Here is a 21,541-nt window from a genome sequence, read left to right as displayed (position 1 = left end):
ATCAAAGACCTAAATGTAAAACCTCAAACTATAAGAATCTCAGAAAACGCAGGAGACACCCTTATGGAAATTGGAATAGGCAACCAATTTCTGATCAAAACCCCAGATGCCCAGGCCATAAGCGATAAGATAGACAAGTGGGACCTCATCAAACTGACAAGCTTCTGTGATGATCTGCTTCCACTTAATACAAAGTAAATATATTTTCTCTTCCTTAAATACATAGTTTTTCTCTTCCTTCTTTTCTAATAGCATTCTTTTCTCAGGTTTACTTTATTGTAAGAATACAGTATATAATATATTATACAAGATATGTGTTAATCAATGGTGTATGTTATTGGTCAGGTCAACACTAGACTATTAGTAGATAAGTCAAAAGTTACATGTGGATTTTTGACTGCATGGAGGAGTTGTCAGCATTCCAATCCCTGTGTTGTTCAAGAGTCAACCATACTGTAGATGTTTTCAAAGACTGCAATATATAAAAATACAGCATAAAACCTATTAAAAACTCAAAGTTGAAGGCCATTCAGAATAGAAAGATGGCTTTTGGATTGACATCTTGACAAGATATTCTAAAATATTATTAACCTATCCTTTAAAGGATTATTTTGGCAAAAATAGCTCATTCAGGTATTTTCTATAAAGCAATTAATCATAGTACTCCTAAATAGATATCCCATTGTACCAAGAATTTCAATTTACCAACTTTAAATTTAACATTGTATGTAATATATAGAGAAAACAGTTAAGAGGAAAAATTAGTATGGAAAAAAATTAGACATCAGAAGAAAGTATTCTGAATGGAAAGAGTTGATGGAACACAACTATGTGATTTACATGTGCTTACATATGTTATTTCATTAATCTTACAAGATGTGTCTCATTACTCTCATTTTACAAAGGAAGAAACATTTTTAAAAGAACACATGAAAGCAGAATGATAAAGAATATTAAAAATTGAAAAAATGCTAATCAAAACTTATCATTTTATCTGTGCTACACAACTAAATCAGGAACTCAGAAATAACCCAGAATAGAAGAAAAATATGACTAAAAATTGAGGGGAAAAATATGACTAAAAATTGAGGGGAAAAAAGAAGAAAAAGATGTCCAAATCAGAAATACTGTGATTTTTACGGCTAGAACAGGGGGAAATTAGAAAAATATCTGAGTTTTCAAATAATAAAGACATTGATTCAACAAATATTTACTGGATACCTACTAAACACATGTCACTAAAGATGAATAAACAGCATTCCTATCACTAAGAAACACATCACTTTTGTGGTGAAGTTGAGGAGGATGAGATAGATATAAAATAATATGGAACAGGTTGCAAAAAATTCATAAAAGCTGTATCAGTCCATGTGTCATAAACCACAAAAAAAGAACATGAAAGAATGAACAAAGAAACAAGAAAGCTAGATACAGCAAACCTTCCACTTGTCAATGGAACATATACCACTTCCTTGAAAAACTTAAAAATAATGAAAGAAAAATGAACCCAAGCTTGGTCATGTCTTCCTCATCACGTCCCATATCTATAACACTATGTCAAGGTAGACAGATCTTTTCCAAAGTACATCTTGCAAGAGCCTCAGTCAGGTGGTCAGAGAAGTCATTTTCACAGAAATCGTGGGTGGTCAGAGAAGTCAATTCTATAGACATCAGAAACAGAAATAGGATTTCCTGAGAATGAAGGGAAATCTAGGATAAAGAAGCAAGTGGTTGCTTGCAGGCTGGATCATCCTTTAGGTTCCCTCAAGAACTCTAATCTTAACTAAGTGGTATTTCTCATTCCTTTGTTCACTCACTGACTCACAAACTAACATATATAATACTGTTTATGTACCAAGCACAGAATAAGGACCAGTGAATAAGAGTTTTAAGGAGCAGATGACCATTTAATACAAGAAAGACACTTTCCAACAAGTAGAAAAATTTGCCAAAAATATAACTAACTCAGTGAAATTGTGAGCTCCTTGATCCCACAAATCTTGGAATAAAAGGAGATGATAAATAATCACTTGCAGTTTGGAATGGATGAATTTGAAGGTCCACTCTAACTCAAGTTGTATAGATACTTAATTTTCCTCAGTTCCTATTTGTGGAGGTGAATAAATAAGCCCTGAGTCTCAAAAATAAATGCTAAAAAAAATCATGATTATTTCTGTACTATTACTTAAATAATTTCAATGTATATTTAGCATCCTCAAAAAGTAATGGTTTCTCCCTAAAAGACTTACAAAATAAATTCAAAACTTTAAACCATTATTTAAAAGTAAAATGAATGGCCTTTTACATTTAAAATATTTAAATAGGAAAACATTTACCTTTCACACAAACCCGTACCCTCTCTAAATGAAATTATGATTGTCTTCAAATCAGTTTCCTAATAATTAGAATCTATGGTATGGAATCAAAGGATTTCAGTTTTATAAATAAGGTAATTTTTAAGTCATGAGACACAAAAGATTTATGAAAGAACCACAGTTGCATTAAAATTTTTCAATGGATATTATAGTATTGCTATTTTTTAATAACAATAAAAGCAAGAAGTCTTTTAAACCATATATAAACAAATAAGGTAAAAAAAATTCTGAAATTATAAAATAAAAAGTTATTTTCTTCACCCTGATAAAAAAATAAAACCAAGTAAAACAAAGTAATTATAGCCCAGCTATCTAAGGGAAAAATATTTTAGTAGTTCTCTTTGATTACAAAAATAACGCATCAACCAAAAATAACCAGTTAATATTTTGTTTTCTTCTTTAATATTTTTGTATGCATGCATATATGTGTAATTAAGACAGTAAATACACACAGACACACACACTTTTTAAATTAAGGTGGTATTATGTTGTTTTATATTTTGCTTTTTCATACAATCTGCATTACAATATATGTATTTTCCAATTTCATTATATTTCTTCAAAAATAACAGTTTGATGCTTTATAACATTGTCCTTATTGCTATTCATTTAGATTCTTCTAAATTGCTCATCCTTACCATGAACATAAACTTCTGTGTTTCTGATTCTTTCCTTTATATAAAGTTTTAGAAATGAAATTACTAGGTAAAAGGATCTGTATATTTTCTAGAAGGGCACAGTCTCCAATTTTGTTTAGACAATTCATTCCTCATTTTTACAACATCTATTGAATATCAACCATGGGCCGGGGACTGTGCCAGATACTGGAGATACGGTGGTGAAAGCAAAGACACTGGTCCTACCTCACAGAGACTACAGAATCTAGGTGACAATGCAGACAATCCAAGTATGATAACAGGGAAGTGTAGGGTGCCTCCCATGTGGAAGATGGGAGACACAAGAAAAGTATCTAAGATTTGAAGAATTAGAGAATCCTCCTGAGGAAACTATCATTTCACCTGATAACTTAAACGATGTCCAGAAGCCAGTCGGAAATACATGGAATAAGGAGGCAGTTTTAAGTGGAAGCAATGGTTTAAGTAAAAGTTCCCCTGTAGCAATAAATGAAGGTATGATTAAAGAGAGAATGGTCTGTGTGGCAGGATAGAGAGGGACAGTGCGAAAAGGCAGGAGATAAGACTGAAATTATAAAGACAGACAAGATCATTTTTAGCCTTGTAAGCCACAGTAAGGAATCTGAGTTGTATCCTCAAAGTCTTGGAAGTTTTAAGAAATGGAGTAACAATACAGAATGCAGAAAGGCCAATTAGGAACATGGTGAGAACTGAAGTAATGAAAATTAACAAAATTCTCATTTTTGCTAAGGTTCCTGGATTGATAGAGAAAAGGGTAAATTCAGCCACATAGGATACTTTGAGTTTGAGCATTTCTGAGCTAGATAAACAAGCTGAAGATCATCAGGCAATGTATGTTCTGAAGCCAAATTGTCCAGGTTCAAATCTCAGCTTTACCACTTACTTGTTTTGAGAAGTTAGACCTATCTAAGACCATGGAGTTGTCATGAACATTCAATTAGTGAATTCATGTAAAGCAGTATAATGGTACCTGGCATTTAATTAGAGTTCTATATGCTTATTAATATTATTTCACAAGAAAACTCATACACTTATATTTATTACTCTTCAAATACTGCTTCCTCTGAAAGGTGCAGCAAAATAGCTCCCAAAGTATTTTACATGAAAATAGAGTGTCATGATCATATCAGCTTGAATAACACTTTATTAAATAAAATTAAACAGATTTCTTTACTACAGAACTTCTCTGAACCTTCAACATGCAAAAATAAATGAGCAACAAAGTAAAGGAATATTGGATTAAAACTCAAAGTATAAAATAAACATCCATGAGTCTACACTAATATAAATAAATGGTTAGATAAATAAATGGGGAAGAAGAGAAAATTCTTTCATGCACAAGAATTTCAAATAACTTATGCAGATACTCCTCCCTCAAGGAGATGCAACGTAATTCCCCACTCCTTAAGCATGGGCTAAGCCTGGCTCGGTGGCTCAGCCTGTAATCCCGCGCCTTGGGAGGCTGAGGTGAGTGGATTGCCTGAGCCCGCGGGTTCAAGACCCGCATGGGCAACCTGGTGAGACCTCATCTCTACAATAAATCAAAAAATTAGCCGGGCGCGGTAGCGCACGCCTGTAGTTCCAGCTACTCGGAAGGCTGAGGCGGAAGGATCTCCAGAGCCCAGCAGGTCGAGGCTGCGGTGGCCGGGAACAGCCACTGCACTCCAGTCTGGGCAACAGAGTGAGATTCCAACTCAAAAAAAAAAAACATGGGCTATCCATAGTAATTTCTTTCCAAAAAGTTCAGTATGGAAAGAGGGAAAATAAAGTAACATTACAGTGGGAAGTTCTCACAAATACTACCTCAGCCAAGTGATCAAGGTCAACACAAATAGTGATAAATCATATTGCTAGTATATAGCCTGATATAATATGATGAATGTGAATGGCTCTTTGCATTTGTGGCCTTCCTCCAAAAAACCCACAATCTCAGTCTAATCTTGAGAAAAACACCAGATAAATTCCAACAGAGGAATATTCTACAAAATACCTGACCAGTACTTCTCAAAACTGTCAAGGTCATCAAAAACAAGGAAAGTCTGAGAAACTGTCATAGCCAAGAGAAGCCTAAGGAGACGTGATAACTAAATGTAATGTGGTATCCTGGATGGGATCCTATAACAGAAAAAAGGACATTAGGTTAAAACTAAGGAAATCTGGATAAAGTATGGACTTTAGTTAATAATAATGTATCAGTCAACACTGACTCATTAATTGTAACCAAAATATCAGACTAATATAGGATGTTAATAATAGAAGAAAATGGGTATAGGACCTATGAGAACTCTTTGTACTCACTCTTAAAACTCTTCTGAAAGCCGGGCTTGGTGGATCAGCCCGTAATCCCGCGCCTTTGGGAGGCTGAGGTGAGTGAATTGCCTGAGCCCGCGGGTTCGAGACCCGCCTGGGCAGCGAGACCTCATCTCTACAATAAATCAAAAAATCAGCCGGGCGTGGTAGTGCATGCCTGTAATTCCAGCTACTTGGAAGGCTGAAGTGGAAGGATCGCCGGAGCCCAGCAGGTTGAGGCTGCGGTGGCCGGGAGCGGCCATTGCACTCCAGTCTGGGTGACAGAGTGAGACTCCAACTCAAAAGAAAACAAAAACAAAAAACAAAAAAACAAACAAAAAAAAACTCTTCTGAAAAATCGTTTCCATAAAAATAGTAAGATAAATTATGAATCATCAAGATAAAAGCAGTCTATCTCAATTCCCAAACTTATTTGTCCATGGAACTCTTTCTGTGGAGTTCTCACATGGGTAGTATTCAGTAGAAACACTCTGGACAAAGTTGATACAGAAGAGCCTCATAACCTCATTAGCCCCCAAAATTAAGTACCAGTCTAGCCTGCCAAAAACTGCAGAGAGCTAGTTTACTACCCAAATCTGAAGACATGATCAAGAGTTAAGTGATGTTAAAATAACTCATAAAACTTTCATAGAAAAAAAATGAGTCAAACTTCTCAGAGTACAATTTCAAAATATTTTCTGCTCACATTTTACTGAATAAAATGGGGTAAAGAAACATTAACTGGATTTTTAAAGTTCTCATTGATTGTACGATCAAAGAACAACCCAACAAGAAACCACCTGCCCTAATGCTTCCCAGTGCTCCTACAAAACTTCCTAGCCACCTCCCTTTAATCATATAGCACTTTCTACCTTGAGATACAGCTACCTGTGTCCAAGTCTTATTTCAAAGATGCAGTTACCTGAAGGTGGAATCTATATCTCATTTATTACTAAATCTTCACAGCATAGTGTCTTCTCCTCAGTAGCATTCAGTAAATATTTTTAAATAAACATTGTAATAATTGTAAAAGAAATGGTAAACTCTTACTACTAATTTAACAAAAACTTCCTAAACTCCTGCTACATAAAGGTCAGTGTACTAGACACAACAGGTATTAACTTGTTTTTAAACTGTTACTTCTTTCAAGAGGCAAATGACAAGAGTCAGAAATATATATATATTACTATAACAGAATGTAATTTGTGATAAGGGTCATAAAATTATATAGAGCTATAAGAATTCAAGAGAGGGAGAAATTCCTTTCAACAGGGTAATCAATAACATCAGAAAAGAGACACCATCTGAGCTAACCCTCACAAAATAGATGGGATTTCCATAATGCAAAGTACACAGAAAGGGCTTTCCAGGCCAGGAAAACAAAATACAAAAAGTGCTAATAATGCAAGAGGGAAAGGCAAAACGATTCACTTGGATAGGACATAGGACAGTTATAAGACGGTAGAGCCTGTCAAAGTGAAAGGGGAAGCTGGCAACAGACAGTTAAAATTGTTAAATGCTGGGCTTTGGAGTAGAAACTTGATTTGTGAGGCAATTAGTAGGCACTAAAGGCTTGTTAAAAGGCAGTGCAATACATTAGGGTTCATTTGCTTATAATTAAAGTTAATAGTATTGAGAATACATAAGGAGATAGGGAAAGAGATCAGTTGAAAATTGGGAGGTATAAGAATACGATAAAGATGTTAATTAAATCACATTCTTGCTTCATCTGAAACTAAGTAAGTACTCAAAGGTCAGTCATAATTATCACCATCATCATCATTGTCTCATGATTGTTATGGTAATGACCTTTTTAATGAAAAGAAAGAGAACACTATAAAACTATAGGAAAAAATATTGTATAGAATTTAGTAACTAGCTAGATATGGAAAACCAAGATCAAAGCTATTTCAAGTATAAATTACTATAATGATGATAGAAATCCATAAAGAGAAATAAGAAGGTAATGAAAAGATGCTCATTTTAGGAAGAACATAATTTCAGACATGTTGAATTTGATCTCACAGAAGAAATGTATGGCAGACAATTGAACACAGGAGCAAAAAGGGATGTGGCAGCAAAAAAAGAGGTAAGCTGTGGAAGCTTGAATGAGATAACCTGAATATTCTTAAGTGCCAAATGTGAAAAATGAGTGAGACAGATGAAGAATTGGGGCCACACAAGCATAGACACATTTTGAAACAACCTAAATGAAAAGCAGATAATGAATAAAGAATAATGAAAGTACTGCAGGCAGCAAAAAAGAATCCACTGAAAGTTAAATAAATAAATTTAGATTAGACTAATGTTTAAAACGTGTTAACAATTTAAATTGTTATGTGTTTAAATTGTGTAAACACATAAATAACAATGTATGTGATTTTCCTCTGAAGTAGTCAAGAGTTTGGGAGAAGAGAAAAAGTACACAGTAGAAGTAGCCCTATGCTAAGGATTAGAATGGCAGTCAAAATAGAAATCTGATGGGGCAAGAGATTATGAAGTGCAAGAGAGAACATGATGAGATGGAAGTCATGTGATATAGATAGGTAGCTTTCATGCAAGGAGGAGAAAAGTGCCTAAGAGAATTGGGAGCTGAACAACCGGGTGTCTCAAGGAAGACAAATATAGAAAGACAGGCAGACGCTAATTGGTAGAGAAGGTAATTAGTATGGCCATGGTTAAAGAATCAAATGGTTCAACAAACATTTATTGAGAGTATTCTGTGGGCTAGGTCCTACACTAGATGTTCAAGATAAGAAGTATAGTCTTTGCTTTTAAAGAATGAATAATTTAGTGCAGGGATTGGCAAACCTATAGAACGACAGATAGTAAATATTTAAGGCTTTGCAGACTATAAGGTCTCTATTGCAACCACTTAACTCTGTCATTGCAGTGCAAAAGAAGCCACAGACAACATGTAAATGAATGAGCATGACTATTTTTCAATAAAAACATACTTTATTAATTCATATAATTTTCATGTGCCACAAGATAGTCTTCTTTTAATTTTTCAACCAGTTAAAAATGTGAAAAAAAAAAAAACTTCCAGCCAGGCACAGTGGCTCAACCTGTAATCCCAGCACTTTGGGAGGCAGCTGCGAGAGGATTACCTGAGCCTGGGGATTCAAGACCAGCCTGGGCAACTGGGTGAGATCTTGTCTCTACAATAAATCACAAAATTAGCGGGACGTGGTGGTGTGCATCTGTAGTTCCAGCTACTTGGAAGCCCAGCAGGTCAAGACTGTGGTGACTGTGAGCATGCCACTGCACTCCAGCCTGGACAACAGAGTGAGACTCCAACTCCAAAAAAAAAAAATTCCTAGCTTGTCAATCTTATAAAAGTAGGTAGTAGGCTGGATTTGACCCATAGGCTATAGTTTGCAGACTCCAAAGTCAGTAAGTCCAGAAAGAAAAGAGAGGAGTACCAGACACATACTTATCAACCACACATAGCAACTAGCAGTAGGCTTTAAGAATGGACTTATTTACTTTCCTACCCATTATTTTCTGCCATGATAGGAAACCAACTTTTGCGTTTTGTCTCTTACACCTAAAATGCTAAAACTGATACTTTCTCTATACCTTTTGGAAATGTTTGATTTCACCAAAAAATATTCAGACCCACTCTTCTTAGTTTTATTTCCTTGAGTGTAAATCTTCACAACAAAAAAACACATGTGTGATTTAACTATTATGCTTTATGACAAATAAATAAATATTATCTGATTTCCAGTCCTAAAAGATACTACCTAGAAATAGAAATATGTATTTCCTCAAATATCTCTATGATTTTTGTTTATATTGCTCCATTTTACCATTTAATTGTAATAATTTTTAAATGACAATAAAAGTTGAAAAATGCAAATCTACCTAACTTCTACTGCTGTGGAATATGATAACTCAAGCAGTAGAAGATTTTCAAGAGCAGCAGAAGCACGATGATAAATGTTGACACTGAGTAATGGGGTTCATGGAAGTTCTTTAGGATGATATCTTTGAAATATTTCAGAATAAAAAGGTTTTAAAAATTCATTTCTGAGGCTATGTTGGAGAATGCAGGTTGACTCTGACTGTGATGCTCATTAAACTTCTCAGCAGAGGCAGTCACAGAGTCCCACCCAGCTTCATGAGGAAGGCTTTCAAACAGGACTGTGCTGAAGGGAGGTAGACAAGGCTTTGCTGAGGCAAAGGATAGTTACAAGAGTTACAGACATGTGATAAGATGTACTGAGCTTCTATTTTAACTGTTTCATATAGGATTTTTTTGTTTAAATTATTTTATCCTTCCAAAGTTAAAAATGGCAAACCTGGTTGCCAACCCACTTTGACAGCAGGTTCATCTGAGTTTTGTGACAGAATACAATTAATACATGACAGCCTGCTGTGAGAACAAATATATTTCAAATACAGTATAACACTGGCTTCAAAGGTCAAAACTTTAAAAAAAGAGGGTGTCAGTTGATTCACATTTCATTCCTTTAATATCCATAGGGCATGAAGAATAGATTGTCACATAATACTTGTATCATAATTTCAGACCAGTATAGTACATGATTTTTTTTTACCATTTGCTTAATTTTCTCCAGGATTGTTATAATTAAACAGGTATTATCTTTGGTTACTGAAAATAAAAAGGAAGAGTATACAAATTCTGTTAACATCAGTTGACTGGTTCTTACCTAGTCTTTCATAATAAATACTCCTGACATTAATAAGAATCTTTTGCTCTGCATTACATAACTTGGCATAGAAAAATTAAGTGAAAGCGAACAATAGCCAACCTGTGCTTTCCTCATGTATACCAAAGGTTCTTTAAGATGCTCAGGAGGTGCAGCAGGATGACTAGGTAAAGGAAACCTAGGAGCAAAAAGAAGTAATTAAATATTACACATTTATTGTCTTGCTTAGATATTACTTACCTCTGCAGTCCATATTATAAATAGAATACTTGTTAGTTGGTTCTATGTGTTTCATTAGGTTCAAGGGCCTAATAAAACTTTAATTCTTAGGCTACTAGAATTGAAGTTCTAATTACATGTTATTTTAATCACATGTTAAAAGATAAATTATCGCCTTTGTCTCTTGCAGTCTTGCACTGAGCTAGTCTTGCCTCCACTGTTTTACCTCCTACTCTTCAGAAAATTCAGGTGACTCTGCCACATATTCTGTCTCCCTATGACCTGCAGGTACTGGGAGATCTGTAGGGAGGATGCTGGAATACCTCAGAAGTCAGAAAACGGATTCCTGCAAGATGGCCACCATGAAGCAGCAGACTGGTGCCTCTCTCCCTGAGAAAGGCAAAGAGTAGGGACCCAGTCATGGGTAGACACAGGCACCCTAGACAATTTTGAATGGGTGAAGCACCCTGTACCCAGCAGAGGTCTCTTCAAACACACAAAGACCAGAAAGCAGAGTGCCAGAACCTGGGTACCCCATCCCCTGCCATGCACCAGGTTCACATAGAAACCGAAGCCCTTCCCTGTATAAAAGAGGGGGTGAGTGATCCTGACAGGCTCTGGGTCATTTCTTCCCATTCCAGCCATGTGCAAGTTGTTGGTTCCCACATGGCGGGAATCCTGGTAAGGGCACAGAGGCAGGCAATCAGAGCCCAAGTGGAATGGGGAGCAAACCCATGCCTGGACAGCCCCCAAGTGTGCCTTCTACCTGACGGCCAGCTCCCAGATCAGGAATGCTCACCTACAGATTACACTCAGCTGACACCTGCCACCAGCATCTTGCAGCCAACTCTCCATCCCCAGATCAGGAAGGAGCTCCTGGCAGTCCCATACACCATGAGGGAGGATGCCCCTGTGCCAGGGAACTCACTCTCTTTCAAGTGCTTAGTGCAGACTTGAATGGAAAGGAAGTAACATGAAAGACACCCAAAGTTTCTCACGGTGGGAAGGTTTATGGGCTGCAAACCTCAAAGAACAAACAGGGACTCATCCCCTACCTGTTCCCCGTAGAGTACTTGAAATGGGGGCTGAAAACCAGTCCCACTGGACTAAATGTGGGAAAAACACTGCAGCAGAATAGCCTTTTTCAGAGTGGATTATGGAGCCGAAGTGAATACACCTCTCTCTCACTGAGTGATCTATATTAAATGAAAGAAACGCCCTAGAACAGAAAGACATTCACTAGCTTCAAAACAACAAAACAAAAAAAGAAAGACAGAAAGGGAAGAGTTACCTTTCACAAATGAGGAAGAATCAATGAAGAAACACAGGGAATCCTAAGAGTCTTAAAGAAATAGCTCCTTAAATAGCAGCTATCAGTGCACAAACAACGGAAGCTCCACAGAACAACCTACCCTAGATGACAGTCACAGAGACTGGATGACTAAAATGAATAAAGAGGACCACAAGAAACGAGAAGTAAAACTCACCAAAGTCATACAGGAAGTAAAGGCAGAGTTGGCCAATTTAAGAAAGGCCCATTCTGACATACTGGAAATGAAGAACTTCATTCTGGAATTTAAAAACACAATAACAAGCATAGGGAGCAGGACCAGTCAAGCAGAAGAAAGAATATCAGAGTTTGAAGACCAAAATATGGAACTAACCTAGTCTGTCAAAAACATAGAAAAAAGGCTAAAAAAGAATGAACAAAGCCTTTAAGAGGTGTGGAACTCTGATAAGAAGCCAAATCTAAGCCGGGCTCGGTGGCTCAGCCTGTACTCCCGCGCCTTTGGGAGGCTGAGGTGAGTAGATTGCCTGAGCCCGCGGGTTCGAGACCCGCCTGAGCAGCGGGACCTCATCTCTACAATAAATCAAAAAATCAGCCGGGCGTGGTAGCACACGCCTGTAATTCCAGCTATTTGGAAGGCTGAGGCGGAAGGATCGCCAGAGCCCAGCAGGTGAGGTTGTGGTGGACAGGAGCGGCCACTGCACTCCAGTCTGGGCAACAGAGTGAGACTCCAACTCAAAAAAAAAAAAAAAAGAAGCCAAATCTATGCCTAACTGGTATCCCTGAAACAAAAGGGGAAATTGAGAGCATCATAGAGCAAGCATTCCATGAGGTCATCCCAAAAAAACTTCCCACATCTCATTCAAGTGCAAGAGATTCAGAGAATCCCTGCAAGGTGTCACATGAGAAATACCATCCCCAAGACACATAGTAATTTGCCCCCACAAAGTAAGCATGAAGGAAAAAAAATCCTAAAGGCAGAAATAGAGAAAGGTCAGACTACCTACCAAAGAAAACCCATCAGAATTGCTCCAGATTTATCTGCAGAAATAGTATAAGCCAGAAGTGACTGGAGTCCTATTTTTAACATTCTCAAATATAAGCAGTTGCAGCCAAGAATTTCCTACCCCATCAAGCTAAGCTTCATCAGTGACAGAAAATTAAAATCCTTTCATTTCCAGCCATGTGAAAATTATTGGTCCCACGTGGCAGGAATCCTGGTAAGGGCACAGAGGCAGGCAATCAGAGCCCAAGTGGAACAGGGAACAAACTCATGCCTGGACAGTCCCCAAGGGAGTATGCCACTTCCAGACCAACCCTTAAGGAGATGATTAAGAGGCTGTTAAACACATAAACAAAATAATGATCATACCCATCAAGTACAGGCAAGCACAGAGTTAACAGAGCATACAGATCATTCACACAAATAAAAATACACACATATAAAAACAAGAGTAAAAAGGAAGCAAAGAAACTTCCTTAAAAATCCTACAACATTTCAATAATTAATTTGAACATGAATGGACTGAATGTATCAATGAAGAGGCACAGAGTTGCAAATTGAATAAAGAAGCATGATCCAACATTCTGCTGCCTTCAGGAAACTCATTTCATTGCAAAAAACACCCACAGGCTCAAAGTTAAAGGATAGAAAATGACTTTTCAGGCACATGGAACGCAGAAAAGAGCAGAAGTAGCTCAGACAGAGCAGACTTCAAACATCAAAAGTTAAAAAGGACAGGGAAGGATACTACATAATGACCAAAGGCTCAATCCATAAGCAAGAAATATCCATTTTAAACATTTATGCACACAAACAGAAGGACTAGGTTTTATAAAACACCTACTAAGTAAACTAAGAGAGGATACTGACACTCACACAATTATGGTTGAAGACTTCAATACCCCACTAACAGCCCTAGACAGATCATCAAGTCAGAAAACTAGTAAGGAGATCTGGAACCTTAACTCAGCACTCAATCACATAGATTTAATAGACATTTACAGAAAACTCCACCCAACAGCTACAGATATGTTCTACTTATCAGCAAAACTAAAACAAGAAGAAATTAAAACTCTAAACAGACCAATAACAATCCAGGAAATCAACTCAGTCATAAGAACCACCCCCCATCACCGTCAAAAACAAATCAATAAACAAAAAAACTCTAGACTAATACCAATCTTACTGAAAGTATTCCAGGCAATTGAGATTGATGGAATTCTCCCTAACTCACATTATGAAGCTAACATCATACTGATACCCAAACCTGGCAAAGATCCAACAAGGAAAGAGAATTACAGGCCAATCACCTTGATGAACACGGACACAAAAATTCTCAACTAGATTCTAGAAAATAGGATCCAATAGTACATCTCAAGGATTATCCACCATGACCAGGTGGGCTTCATTCCTAGGACACAGGGCTAGTTCAGCATTCACAAGACCATAAATATAATTTAGCACATTAACAGATGTAAAACCAAGAACCACATGATTATCTCATTAGCTGCAGAAAAAGCATTCAACAAAATTCAACATCCCTTCTTGATAAAAACCCTCAAACACCTAGGCATAAAAGGAACATCCCTCAAAACAAGAGCTATCTATGAAAAATCTGCAGCCAACATTCTGCTCAATGGGCAGAAGCTAGAAGCATTTCCCCTAAGAAATGGAACAAGACAAGTCTGCCCACTCTCAACGCTTCTATTCAACATAGTGTTGAAACTCCTAGCCAAAGCAATAAGGCAAGAGAAGAAAATCAGGGGTGTCCAAACAGGAAAAGAAAAATGGTATCCCTCTTTGCAGATGATATGATTCTATACCTAGAAAATCCTAGGGAGTCTGTCAAAAGCCTCTTCACACAGATAAACAACTCTGGTAAAGTCTCAAATTACAAAATCAACATGCAAAGGAGAGTTGCATTACTATACACCAGCTACAAGAGGGAGAAGAACAAAATAAAAAGTGCAATTCCATTCACAAGAGCCATACACACACAAACAAAATGAAATACTTTGGTATCCACCTAACTGGAGAAATGAAAAATCTCTACAATGAAAACTACAAAATGCCGCTCAAATGAATCAAGGATGACACAAATAATTGGAAAAGCATCCCATGTTCATATATTGAAGAATCAATATTGTTAAGATGTCCATCTTTCCCAAGGAAATCTACAGATTCAATGTAATATCCATTAAATTACCAACCTGACAGATCTGGAATTGACAATACAGAAAATTGTATGGAAACAAAAAGGAACATGAATAGCCAAAACAATCCTTAGCAAAAGTAACAAAGCAGGCGGTATCACACTTCCAGATTTTAAACTTTACTACAAAGCTACATTAACCAAGACGGCATGGTATTGGTATAGGGATGGCACATAGACCAATGGAACAGGACAGAGATTCCAGAAGTAAAAACATGGTCTCTCAACCAACTCATCTTTGACAAAGCCACCAATAACAATCACTGGGGAAAAGAGATCATATTTAGCAAATAGTGCTAGGAAAACTGGCTAACCACAGGCAGAAGAATGAAACTAGGCCCCTGCCTTTCATCTTATACAAAAATCAACTCAAAATGGATCAAGGACCTAAATGTAAAACCTCAAACTATAAGAATCCTAGAAGAAAACGTAGGAAACACTCTTTGGGACTTCGGGGTGGGCAATAAATTCATGACCAAGTCCCCAAAAGTGAATGCTACAAAAGCCAAGATAGACAAGTGGGACCTCATCAAACTGAAAAGCTTTTGCACAGCAAAAGAAACCATTAAGAGTAAAAAGGAAATCCACAGAATGGGAAAAAAATATTTGCAAATTATGCATCTGCAAAGACCTAACATCCAAGATCTACAAGGAACTCAAATGACGTGGAAGGAAGAAACATAAACAACCACATTAAAAAGTAGGCAAAAGACATTAATAGACACCTCTCAAAAGATAACATACAAGCTGCCAACAGACACATGAAAAAATGCTCAGCCTCACTAATCATCAGAGAAATGCAAATCAAAATTACCATGAGATGCCACCTAACTCTGGTAAGAATGGCTATCATTAATATGTCAAAAAACAAGAGGTACCGGTGTGACAGCAGAGAAAAAGAAATGCTTCCACACTGTTGGTGGGAATGTAAGCTAGTTCAACCTCTATGGAAAGTAGTGTGGGAATTTCTAAAAGAACTAAAAACTGATCTTCCTCTCACCTCGGCCTCTCAAAGTGCTTGGATTACAGGCATAAGCCACTGTACCTGGCAGTATATGTTTTTATAACATGCACAGATAAAATAACATTTTTAAAAAAGGTTTATTCTTTATATTTCTTAGGGGAAAAATAGGTCATCTACTTCTTTATAAACTGCTCTATATGAAGTACAATGAAGACTAAGACGCAGAAAGAAATTGGTGCATTTTCATTCTGTATTTAAAGATTGTCTTAGTTAAATCTTCATAGGGAGATTAGGATTAATCATTGCACTGAGTTTCATCAATTTATCATGTGTTAGTATTTTAGGTGGCTCATTAACTGTTTTCTGACTCAGGGTCATTTTTTTGATGCTATAGGAGACACTAAAAGAAATATCAGACACATTTTTTTGTTCCAGAACATTTTTAATCCAGTCAAAAGATATAGACATATGTGAAATGCAGAAAAATGCATGGACTTTGGAATCAGACAGCTGGAGATCAAGTCCTGGCCCTGTCACTTACTAAGCTACATGATCTTCAGCAAGTTACTAAAGTGGTCTGCCATGGCTTGAAATATTTGTCCCCTCCAGAACTCATGTTGAAATTTAGTTGCCATTGTAACAGTATTAAGAGGTAGGGTTTTTCAGAGGTGATTAGGCCATGAGGGCTACACCCACATGGGTGGGGTTGGTGCTGTTGCCAAAGGGTGAGTTCAAGTCCCTGATGCCCTCTTGCCATCTCACCTTCCGCCATGTGACAACACAGAAAGAAGGCTCTCACCAGATGCAGACACCTTGATATTGGACTTCCCAGAAACCCGAACTGTGAGCTAATAAATTTCTGCTCATTATAAATTGCCCAATCTTGGGTATTCTGTTATAGCAGCATGAAACAGATGATCTGAGGCTCAGTTTTCTCTTCTATAAAATGGCGATCATAATAAATTCTACTTCCTAGGGTTGTTATGAAAATTACATTCAATAAACCTTGTGCTTACCACAGGACCTGCCACAAAATAAGCATTCAATCAATGTAAATTATCATTAATATAATATTATTAATACAACATTGAATAGTCATTAACACAATAATAAATACATAACATTGTAAAATGAATGGAAAGTACACAATCTGAAGTGGAAACAGCCAACCTAGGCTAGAGTTACAAATTTCATATAAATAACAGAATACAGAAAATGTTTGGATATTTGTGTTAAATAAGAATCTGACTAAATGCTTACTAAAACAGGTAAAATGAAGTGTGCTGTTATCAGGTACGGTCTGTATTGCTCATGAAGCCATACCTCTATTAGGCATGCAAGTATGTATTTTTTACCTCCAATTATTTGATGTTATTTAATGAATAGCCCTACTTTACTTTTTGCTTTCTTTACTCATCTAATGGTTGCTGCCAATGAAAAATGCAACAGAATATACTAAGTCCACTTTATTCTTCTGACTTAAATTAGGGGAAATACTTTTCCATTCCCAATGTGCCCTTCAATGTGAAAGGAGCTCCATTACTGTAACATCCTTGGCCTCTGTCCGAGGCTTAATACCACAGAAGAAGTATAATATCTAATCCAACTCCTATATTTGAGAAGAATAAACTGAACATGTTCACCGTGATCCAATGCTATCTGTATGAAAGGTTAATCCTACTTAATTCTGGAGTTAAGGGACTCATTTTGCTCTCACGCTAAGCTGTGTCCTTCAACTTAGTTTAATCAGTAACAAAATGTAATTTTGATTTCCTGCCTACCTTTCTGTTTTATCTTATCCCTTAATTTGTTCAGCACCCAAGTGAGAAGAAAGGTAGTATTACCAAACTCCTTCAAAAGGCCCAAGTAGTTATCCAGAAAATATTTATTTAAAGTAAGTATTATTCGTCATGAAAAATGTCTAAAAAAAATGTGTTACATATACACAATGGAATATTACGCAACCATAAAGAAGGACAAACATATGGACTTCGTCGCAACTTGGATGGATTTAGAGTCCATCATACTCAGTGATCTCTCACAGAAACAAAGAACAGAGTACCACATGTTCTCACTCATCAGCAGACCTTGAACAATTATCATAATACTATAAGAAAGGATTAGGCAGTAGTCGGAAACTGCCAGGAGAGGGAAGGGCACACCTCATCAACAAGGGTACCTGAATAATGAACATTTATATACCTAACCCTGAATTGTACCCCACATTTTTAAAATAAAAGAAAAAAAGTGATTTTCCCTCACCAGTGTTTTATAGTTTTCAACATACAGATCTTTCACTTATTTTATAATATTCATACATAATATTCTATAGCTCATGATTTTTGGAGTTGCAATAAATAGCTTTGTTCAATTAAAAAAGAGAGAGAAATATATCCATTCCTTTGGTGACTAGTACTACCAAAGGTCTAGTCACAGTCAACCTCAATGATTAGACAGCACTTATATCTGATGTCATTTAAAATTCAAAACTAAGCTGGGTACAGTGGCTTATGCCGATAATTCTAGCTCTTTGGGAGGCAGAGGCAAGAGGACTGCTGAGCCCAGGGATTCGAGACCAGCCTGGGCAACTTGGTGAGACAATAATTCAAAAAATGAGTAGGGATGGTGGTGCATACCTGTGATTCCAGCTACTTGGAGGGCTGAAGTGGAATGTAGCCTTAGCCTAGCAGGTCGGGGCTGCAGTGGCCGTGAGCGTGCCACTGCACTCCAGTCTGGGTAACAGACACTCCAACTCAAAAAATGAAATGCAATAAGTAAAATAAAATAGAATTCAAAACTAAATGGGAAAATTGTGATAAGAAAAGAAGCAAATACTAATTTTTTTAAAAGTGTACCTAAAGCACATGTCCACAAGCTTTCATCTGAGTCTCTTTATTTTAGAAACAATTCTAAGTCGGGTTATCCCATTTCCCAGTTAACAGATTTAAAAAGTCAAGCTGAAAATGGGAGTGTTAAACACTAGAGAATGCTAGAGACACAGACAGTGATAGCAGCAAGAAAAAAAAATAGCAGACATACAACTCCATTATGAACTCCATGAGAGCAAGAGTTGTGTTTATTGTTCTATACTATATCCCTAGTGCCTAGCATAGTGCTGCAACATGGTAGGTATTCAACAAATAATTGAATAATGTTGAACAAACTACAAAAGCTAACATTCTGGATCTATAGACTGACAACAGTTCTACACACCTTAACAGACCCTGATGTTAAATATAAATAAACAAAAACATTGATGTTCTTAGTAACAACACAAATTTTGCAAAAGAAAGAGATAATTATTTTTGAAATGGTCAGTTTATAAAGACATAAATAAGTGTCCTATCCAAAGCAGTAACAATTAAATAATGTTAGCAAGCTTCATTTATCTGAAATATTAACTTAAGAGAAATATCTTATTTCCTAATTACACTGGATGAATGAATTGTTAATATAAAATATTGGATGGTAAATAAAATCCATCTATTCATTATTAATTGTCAGGTAAAACTGGAGTAATTTTTAATTGTTACTTGAAATATGATATAAATACTAATGAGAAATAATACAATGGGTATACAAAGCAATATTGATTTTATTACTCACAAAGTAAATAAAGCAAAAAAAAAAAAAAACGATTTCAAAATACGTAGGAAAACTCACACACTCAGTTCACTATACACAGCATTCTGAAGTTTCTTCTCCCAACCTGTTGGGGAAAAAAGAATAAAATATACAAACATTAGTTTTTTAAATAAGCATGCATAATTAAATTTATCTCAATAAAATTGTATTTAAAACTGATTAATGCCAAGCATTAATGCAAAGTAGTTATTCTCATAGTGTTCCTGAATTTTTTCACCTCTTATTAAAGTATCTCATAGTTCTCATTCTCCTCAAATAGAAACCTATTCAGCCACACTTTTCACAATTTTGAAGGAGCAATTAAAAGGCTGAGGATAAAGTATTATTTACTGTGCCTTAAATAATTAGGAATAAGTAAAAAACATTTCCTTATTTTTGTCTGAAACAATTAAGCAAAAAATTACAAACCTGATATTTTAAAGAATTCCTTAATATCTTCTTTTAGAGATTCCAGTTTAATCTCAGGTCTCTGAAGACTGGCCTGATTTTATAAAAAAGAAGAAGAAAGGAAAAAATAGGTCAAAAGTAAATTATTTGGGCTGATATCTAATAAAATGAAATGTTTAAAACGTAGCATTGAAATGTATATACTATTGGAAAAATCCTCTTTGAAGATAGAGCTCAGAACTATATAGTAGCTTAGAAGAGTGATGGCTTTCTCACCTATTCTTCTTTTTTTTTTTTTTTTTTTTTGAGGTGGAGTCCAGACTGGAGTGCAGTGGAGTGCAGTGGCACGCTCCTGCCCACTGCAGTCTCGACCTGCTGGGCTCTTGCGAGCCTTCTGTCAGCCTTCTAAGTAGCCGGAACTACAGATGCACGCTACCATGCCCAGTTAATTTTTGTTTTATTGTAGAAATGAGGTCTCGCCAAGTTGCCCAGGTGGGTCTCGAACCCACGGACTCAGGCAATCCACTCGCCTCGGCCTTCCAAAGTGCTGGGATTACAGGCTGAGCCACCGAGTCTGGCCTCACCTACTCTTAAAATAGAGAATCTGTCACAGTACATAAAGTCTACTCAAAACACAAAAACTTGCAGATTATTAGTAATCATAACATCTTTATGCAGGGAATCAAGTAGGGGGAGAAAAAACTTCGATTTTATAGTTCATTCCCATAATAGCATATCCAACATATATGGCATCTATACATAATGACCAAAAAACCAGCTGCATCCATGTTAAGTGGATCTTTGTATAGTATTTTCCTCTCTGAGTTGCTGCTCAATGTAATATGGCTTTGCTGTATATATTTATGGAAAAAAACATAAAAGTACTAGTTCATAATGCTTATTATTAGTACCTTATCTTCAAGTGCGTGCTTTCTATTCTACTGGTTTTTCATACTTCAATTTTTCCCAAAAATAATAATTTTTCATACTTGTAATGGTTTTAATTACTGTCAAAGTGTTTATATTTCATCAACTAGTTCTCTCTATCAAATTCTAGCAGTAGATTTCTTAAGAAGGCATTTCTTTTAGAGTATCTTATAAACAATTCAAACCTAAGAAACAAAAAATTAATCTTATTTTCCACTCACTACCTTACTCCTTCTCTTTTTTTTTTTAATAAAATATCCATCAGTGAAATTACCATCCACCAGATCTTCCAAGTCAGAAACTTCAAAGTTATTCTCAATTCCACTCTAACACTTCCATGACTCAACTTCTTTCAAAGAAGATGGTATTGGTAGTAGTGAGGTATGTGTTTTGTTTTGTTTTGTTTCAAATTTCCCTGCTTTCCACATCAAAACAGATGAAGCAACTAGACAACAAAACCAAAATTCCATGGAAAATATTGATAACAAAACTAGATGATAAGCTATCCTCCACAAATACAAGCAGCTGGGGGATAGCTGAAGTCCTGTACGATACTAGCATCTGCACAGAAAGAAGCAGAGGAAAGCAATGGGCTGTCTGATGTGTAAAATAAGAAACCCCAAAACAGTCAACAAATATATACTTGTAAATATAATGAGCCAATTTTAGATCAGGACTAAAAGTGGGAGGAGTTTTGCTTAATCCAATATAGCAGGTAAGGTCTGAAGAGCAGTCTGGCAACTATAAATTCTTAAAACTGAATAATCAGGGCTCCCTTTCCAGGCAGAGTCAGGAGATGTTGATAGAGTAATCAAAAATGAGGATAATAGGAAACTAACTCATTACCTTGAACAATTGGAAATAAAGAAAAAAGGCATTTATCCTGCCTTTCCTATT

General features: G+C 36.3%; 1 protein-coding gene across 1 annotated transcript in view; it reads right to left on the bottom strand.

The window, feature by feature from the left end:
• TBC1D19 (TBC1 domain family member 19) overlaps positions 1–19,817 on the bottom strand; it is a gene marked incomplete at its 5' end in the record, with an annotated part of 142,504 nt that extends 122,687 nt beyond the window's left edge. Inside the window, 3 exons of the mRNA XM_008064591.2 lie at positions 10,102–10,177; positions 19,349–19,394; positions 19,739–19,817. Coding sequence (XP_008062782.2) covers positions 10,102–10,177; positions 19,349–19,394; positions 19,739–19,817 — 201 coding nt within the window. The remainder of the gene's footprint in view (positions 1–10,101; positions 10,178–19,348; positions 19,395–19,738) is intronic.
• Between the last annotated feature and the right edge of the window lie 1,724 nt (positions 19,818–21,541).

This window comes from Carlito syrichta, unplaced genomic scaffold (assembly GCF_000164805.1).
Source record: "Carlito syrichta isolate Samal-C Ts95f unplaced genomic scaffold, Tarsius_syrichta-2.0.1 Scaffold307751, whole genome shotgun sequence".
Taxonomy (NCBI): Eukaryota; Metazoa; Chordata; class Mammalia; order Primates; family Tarsiidae; genus Carlito; species Carlito syrichta.
This window is presented reverse-complemented; position numbering and strand designations above follow the sequence as displayed.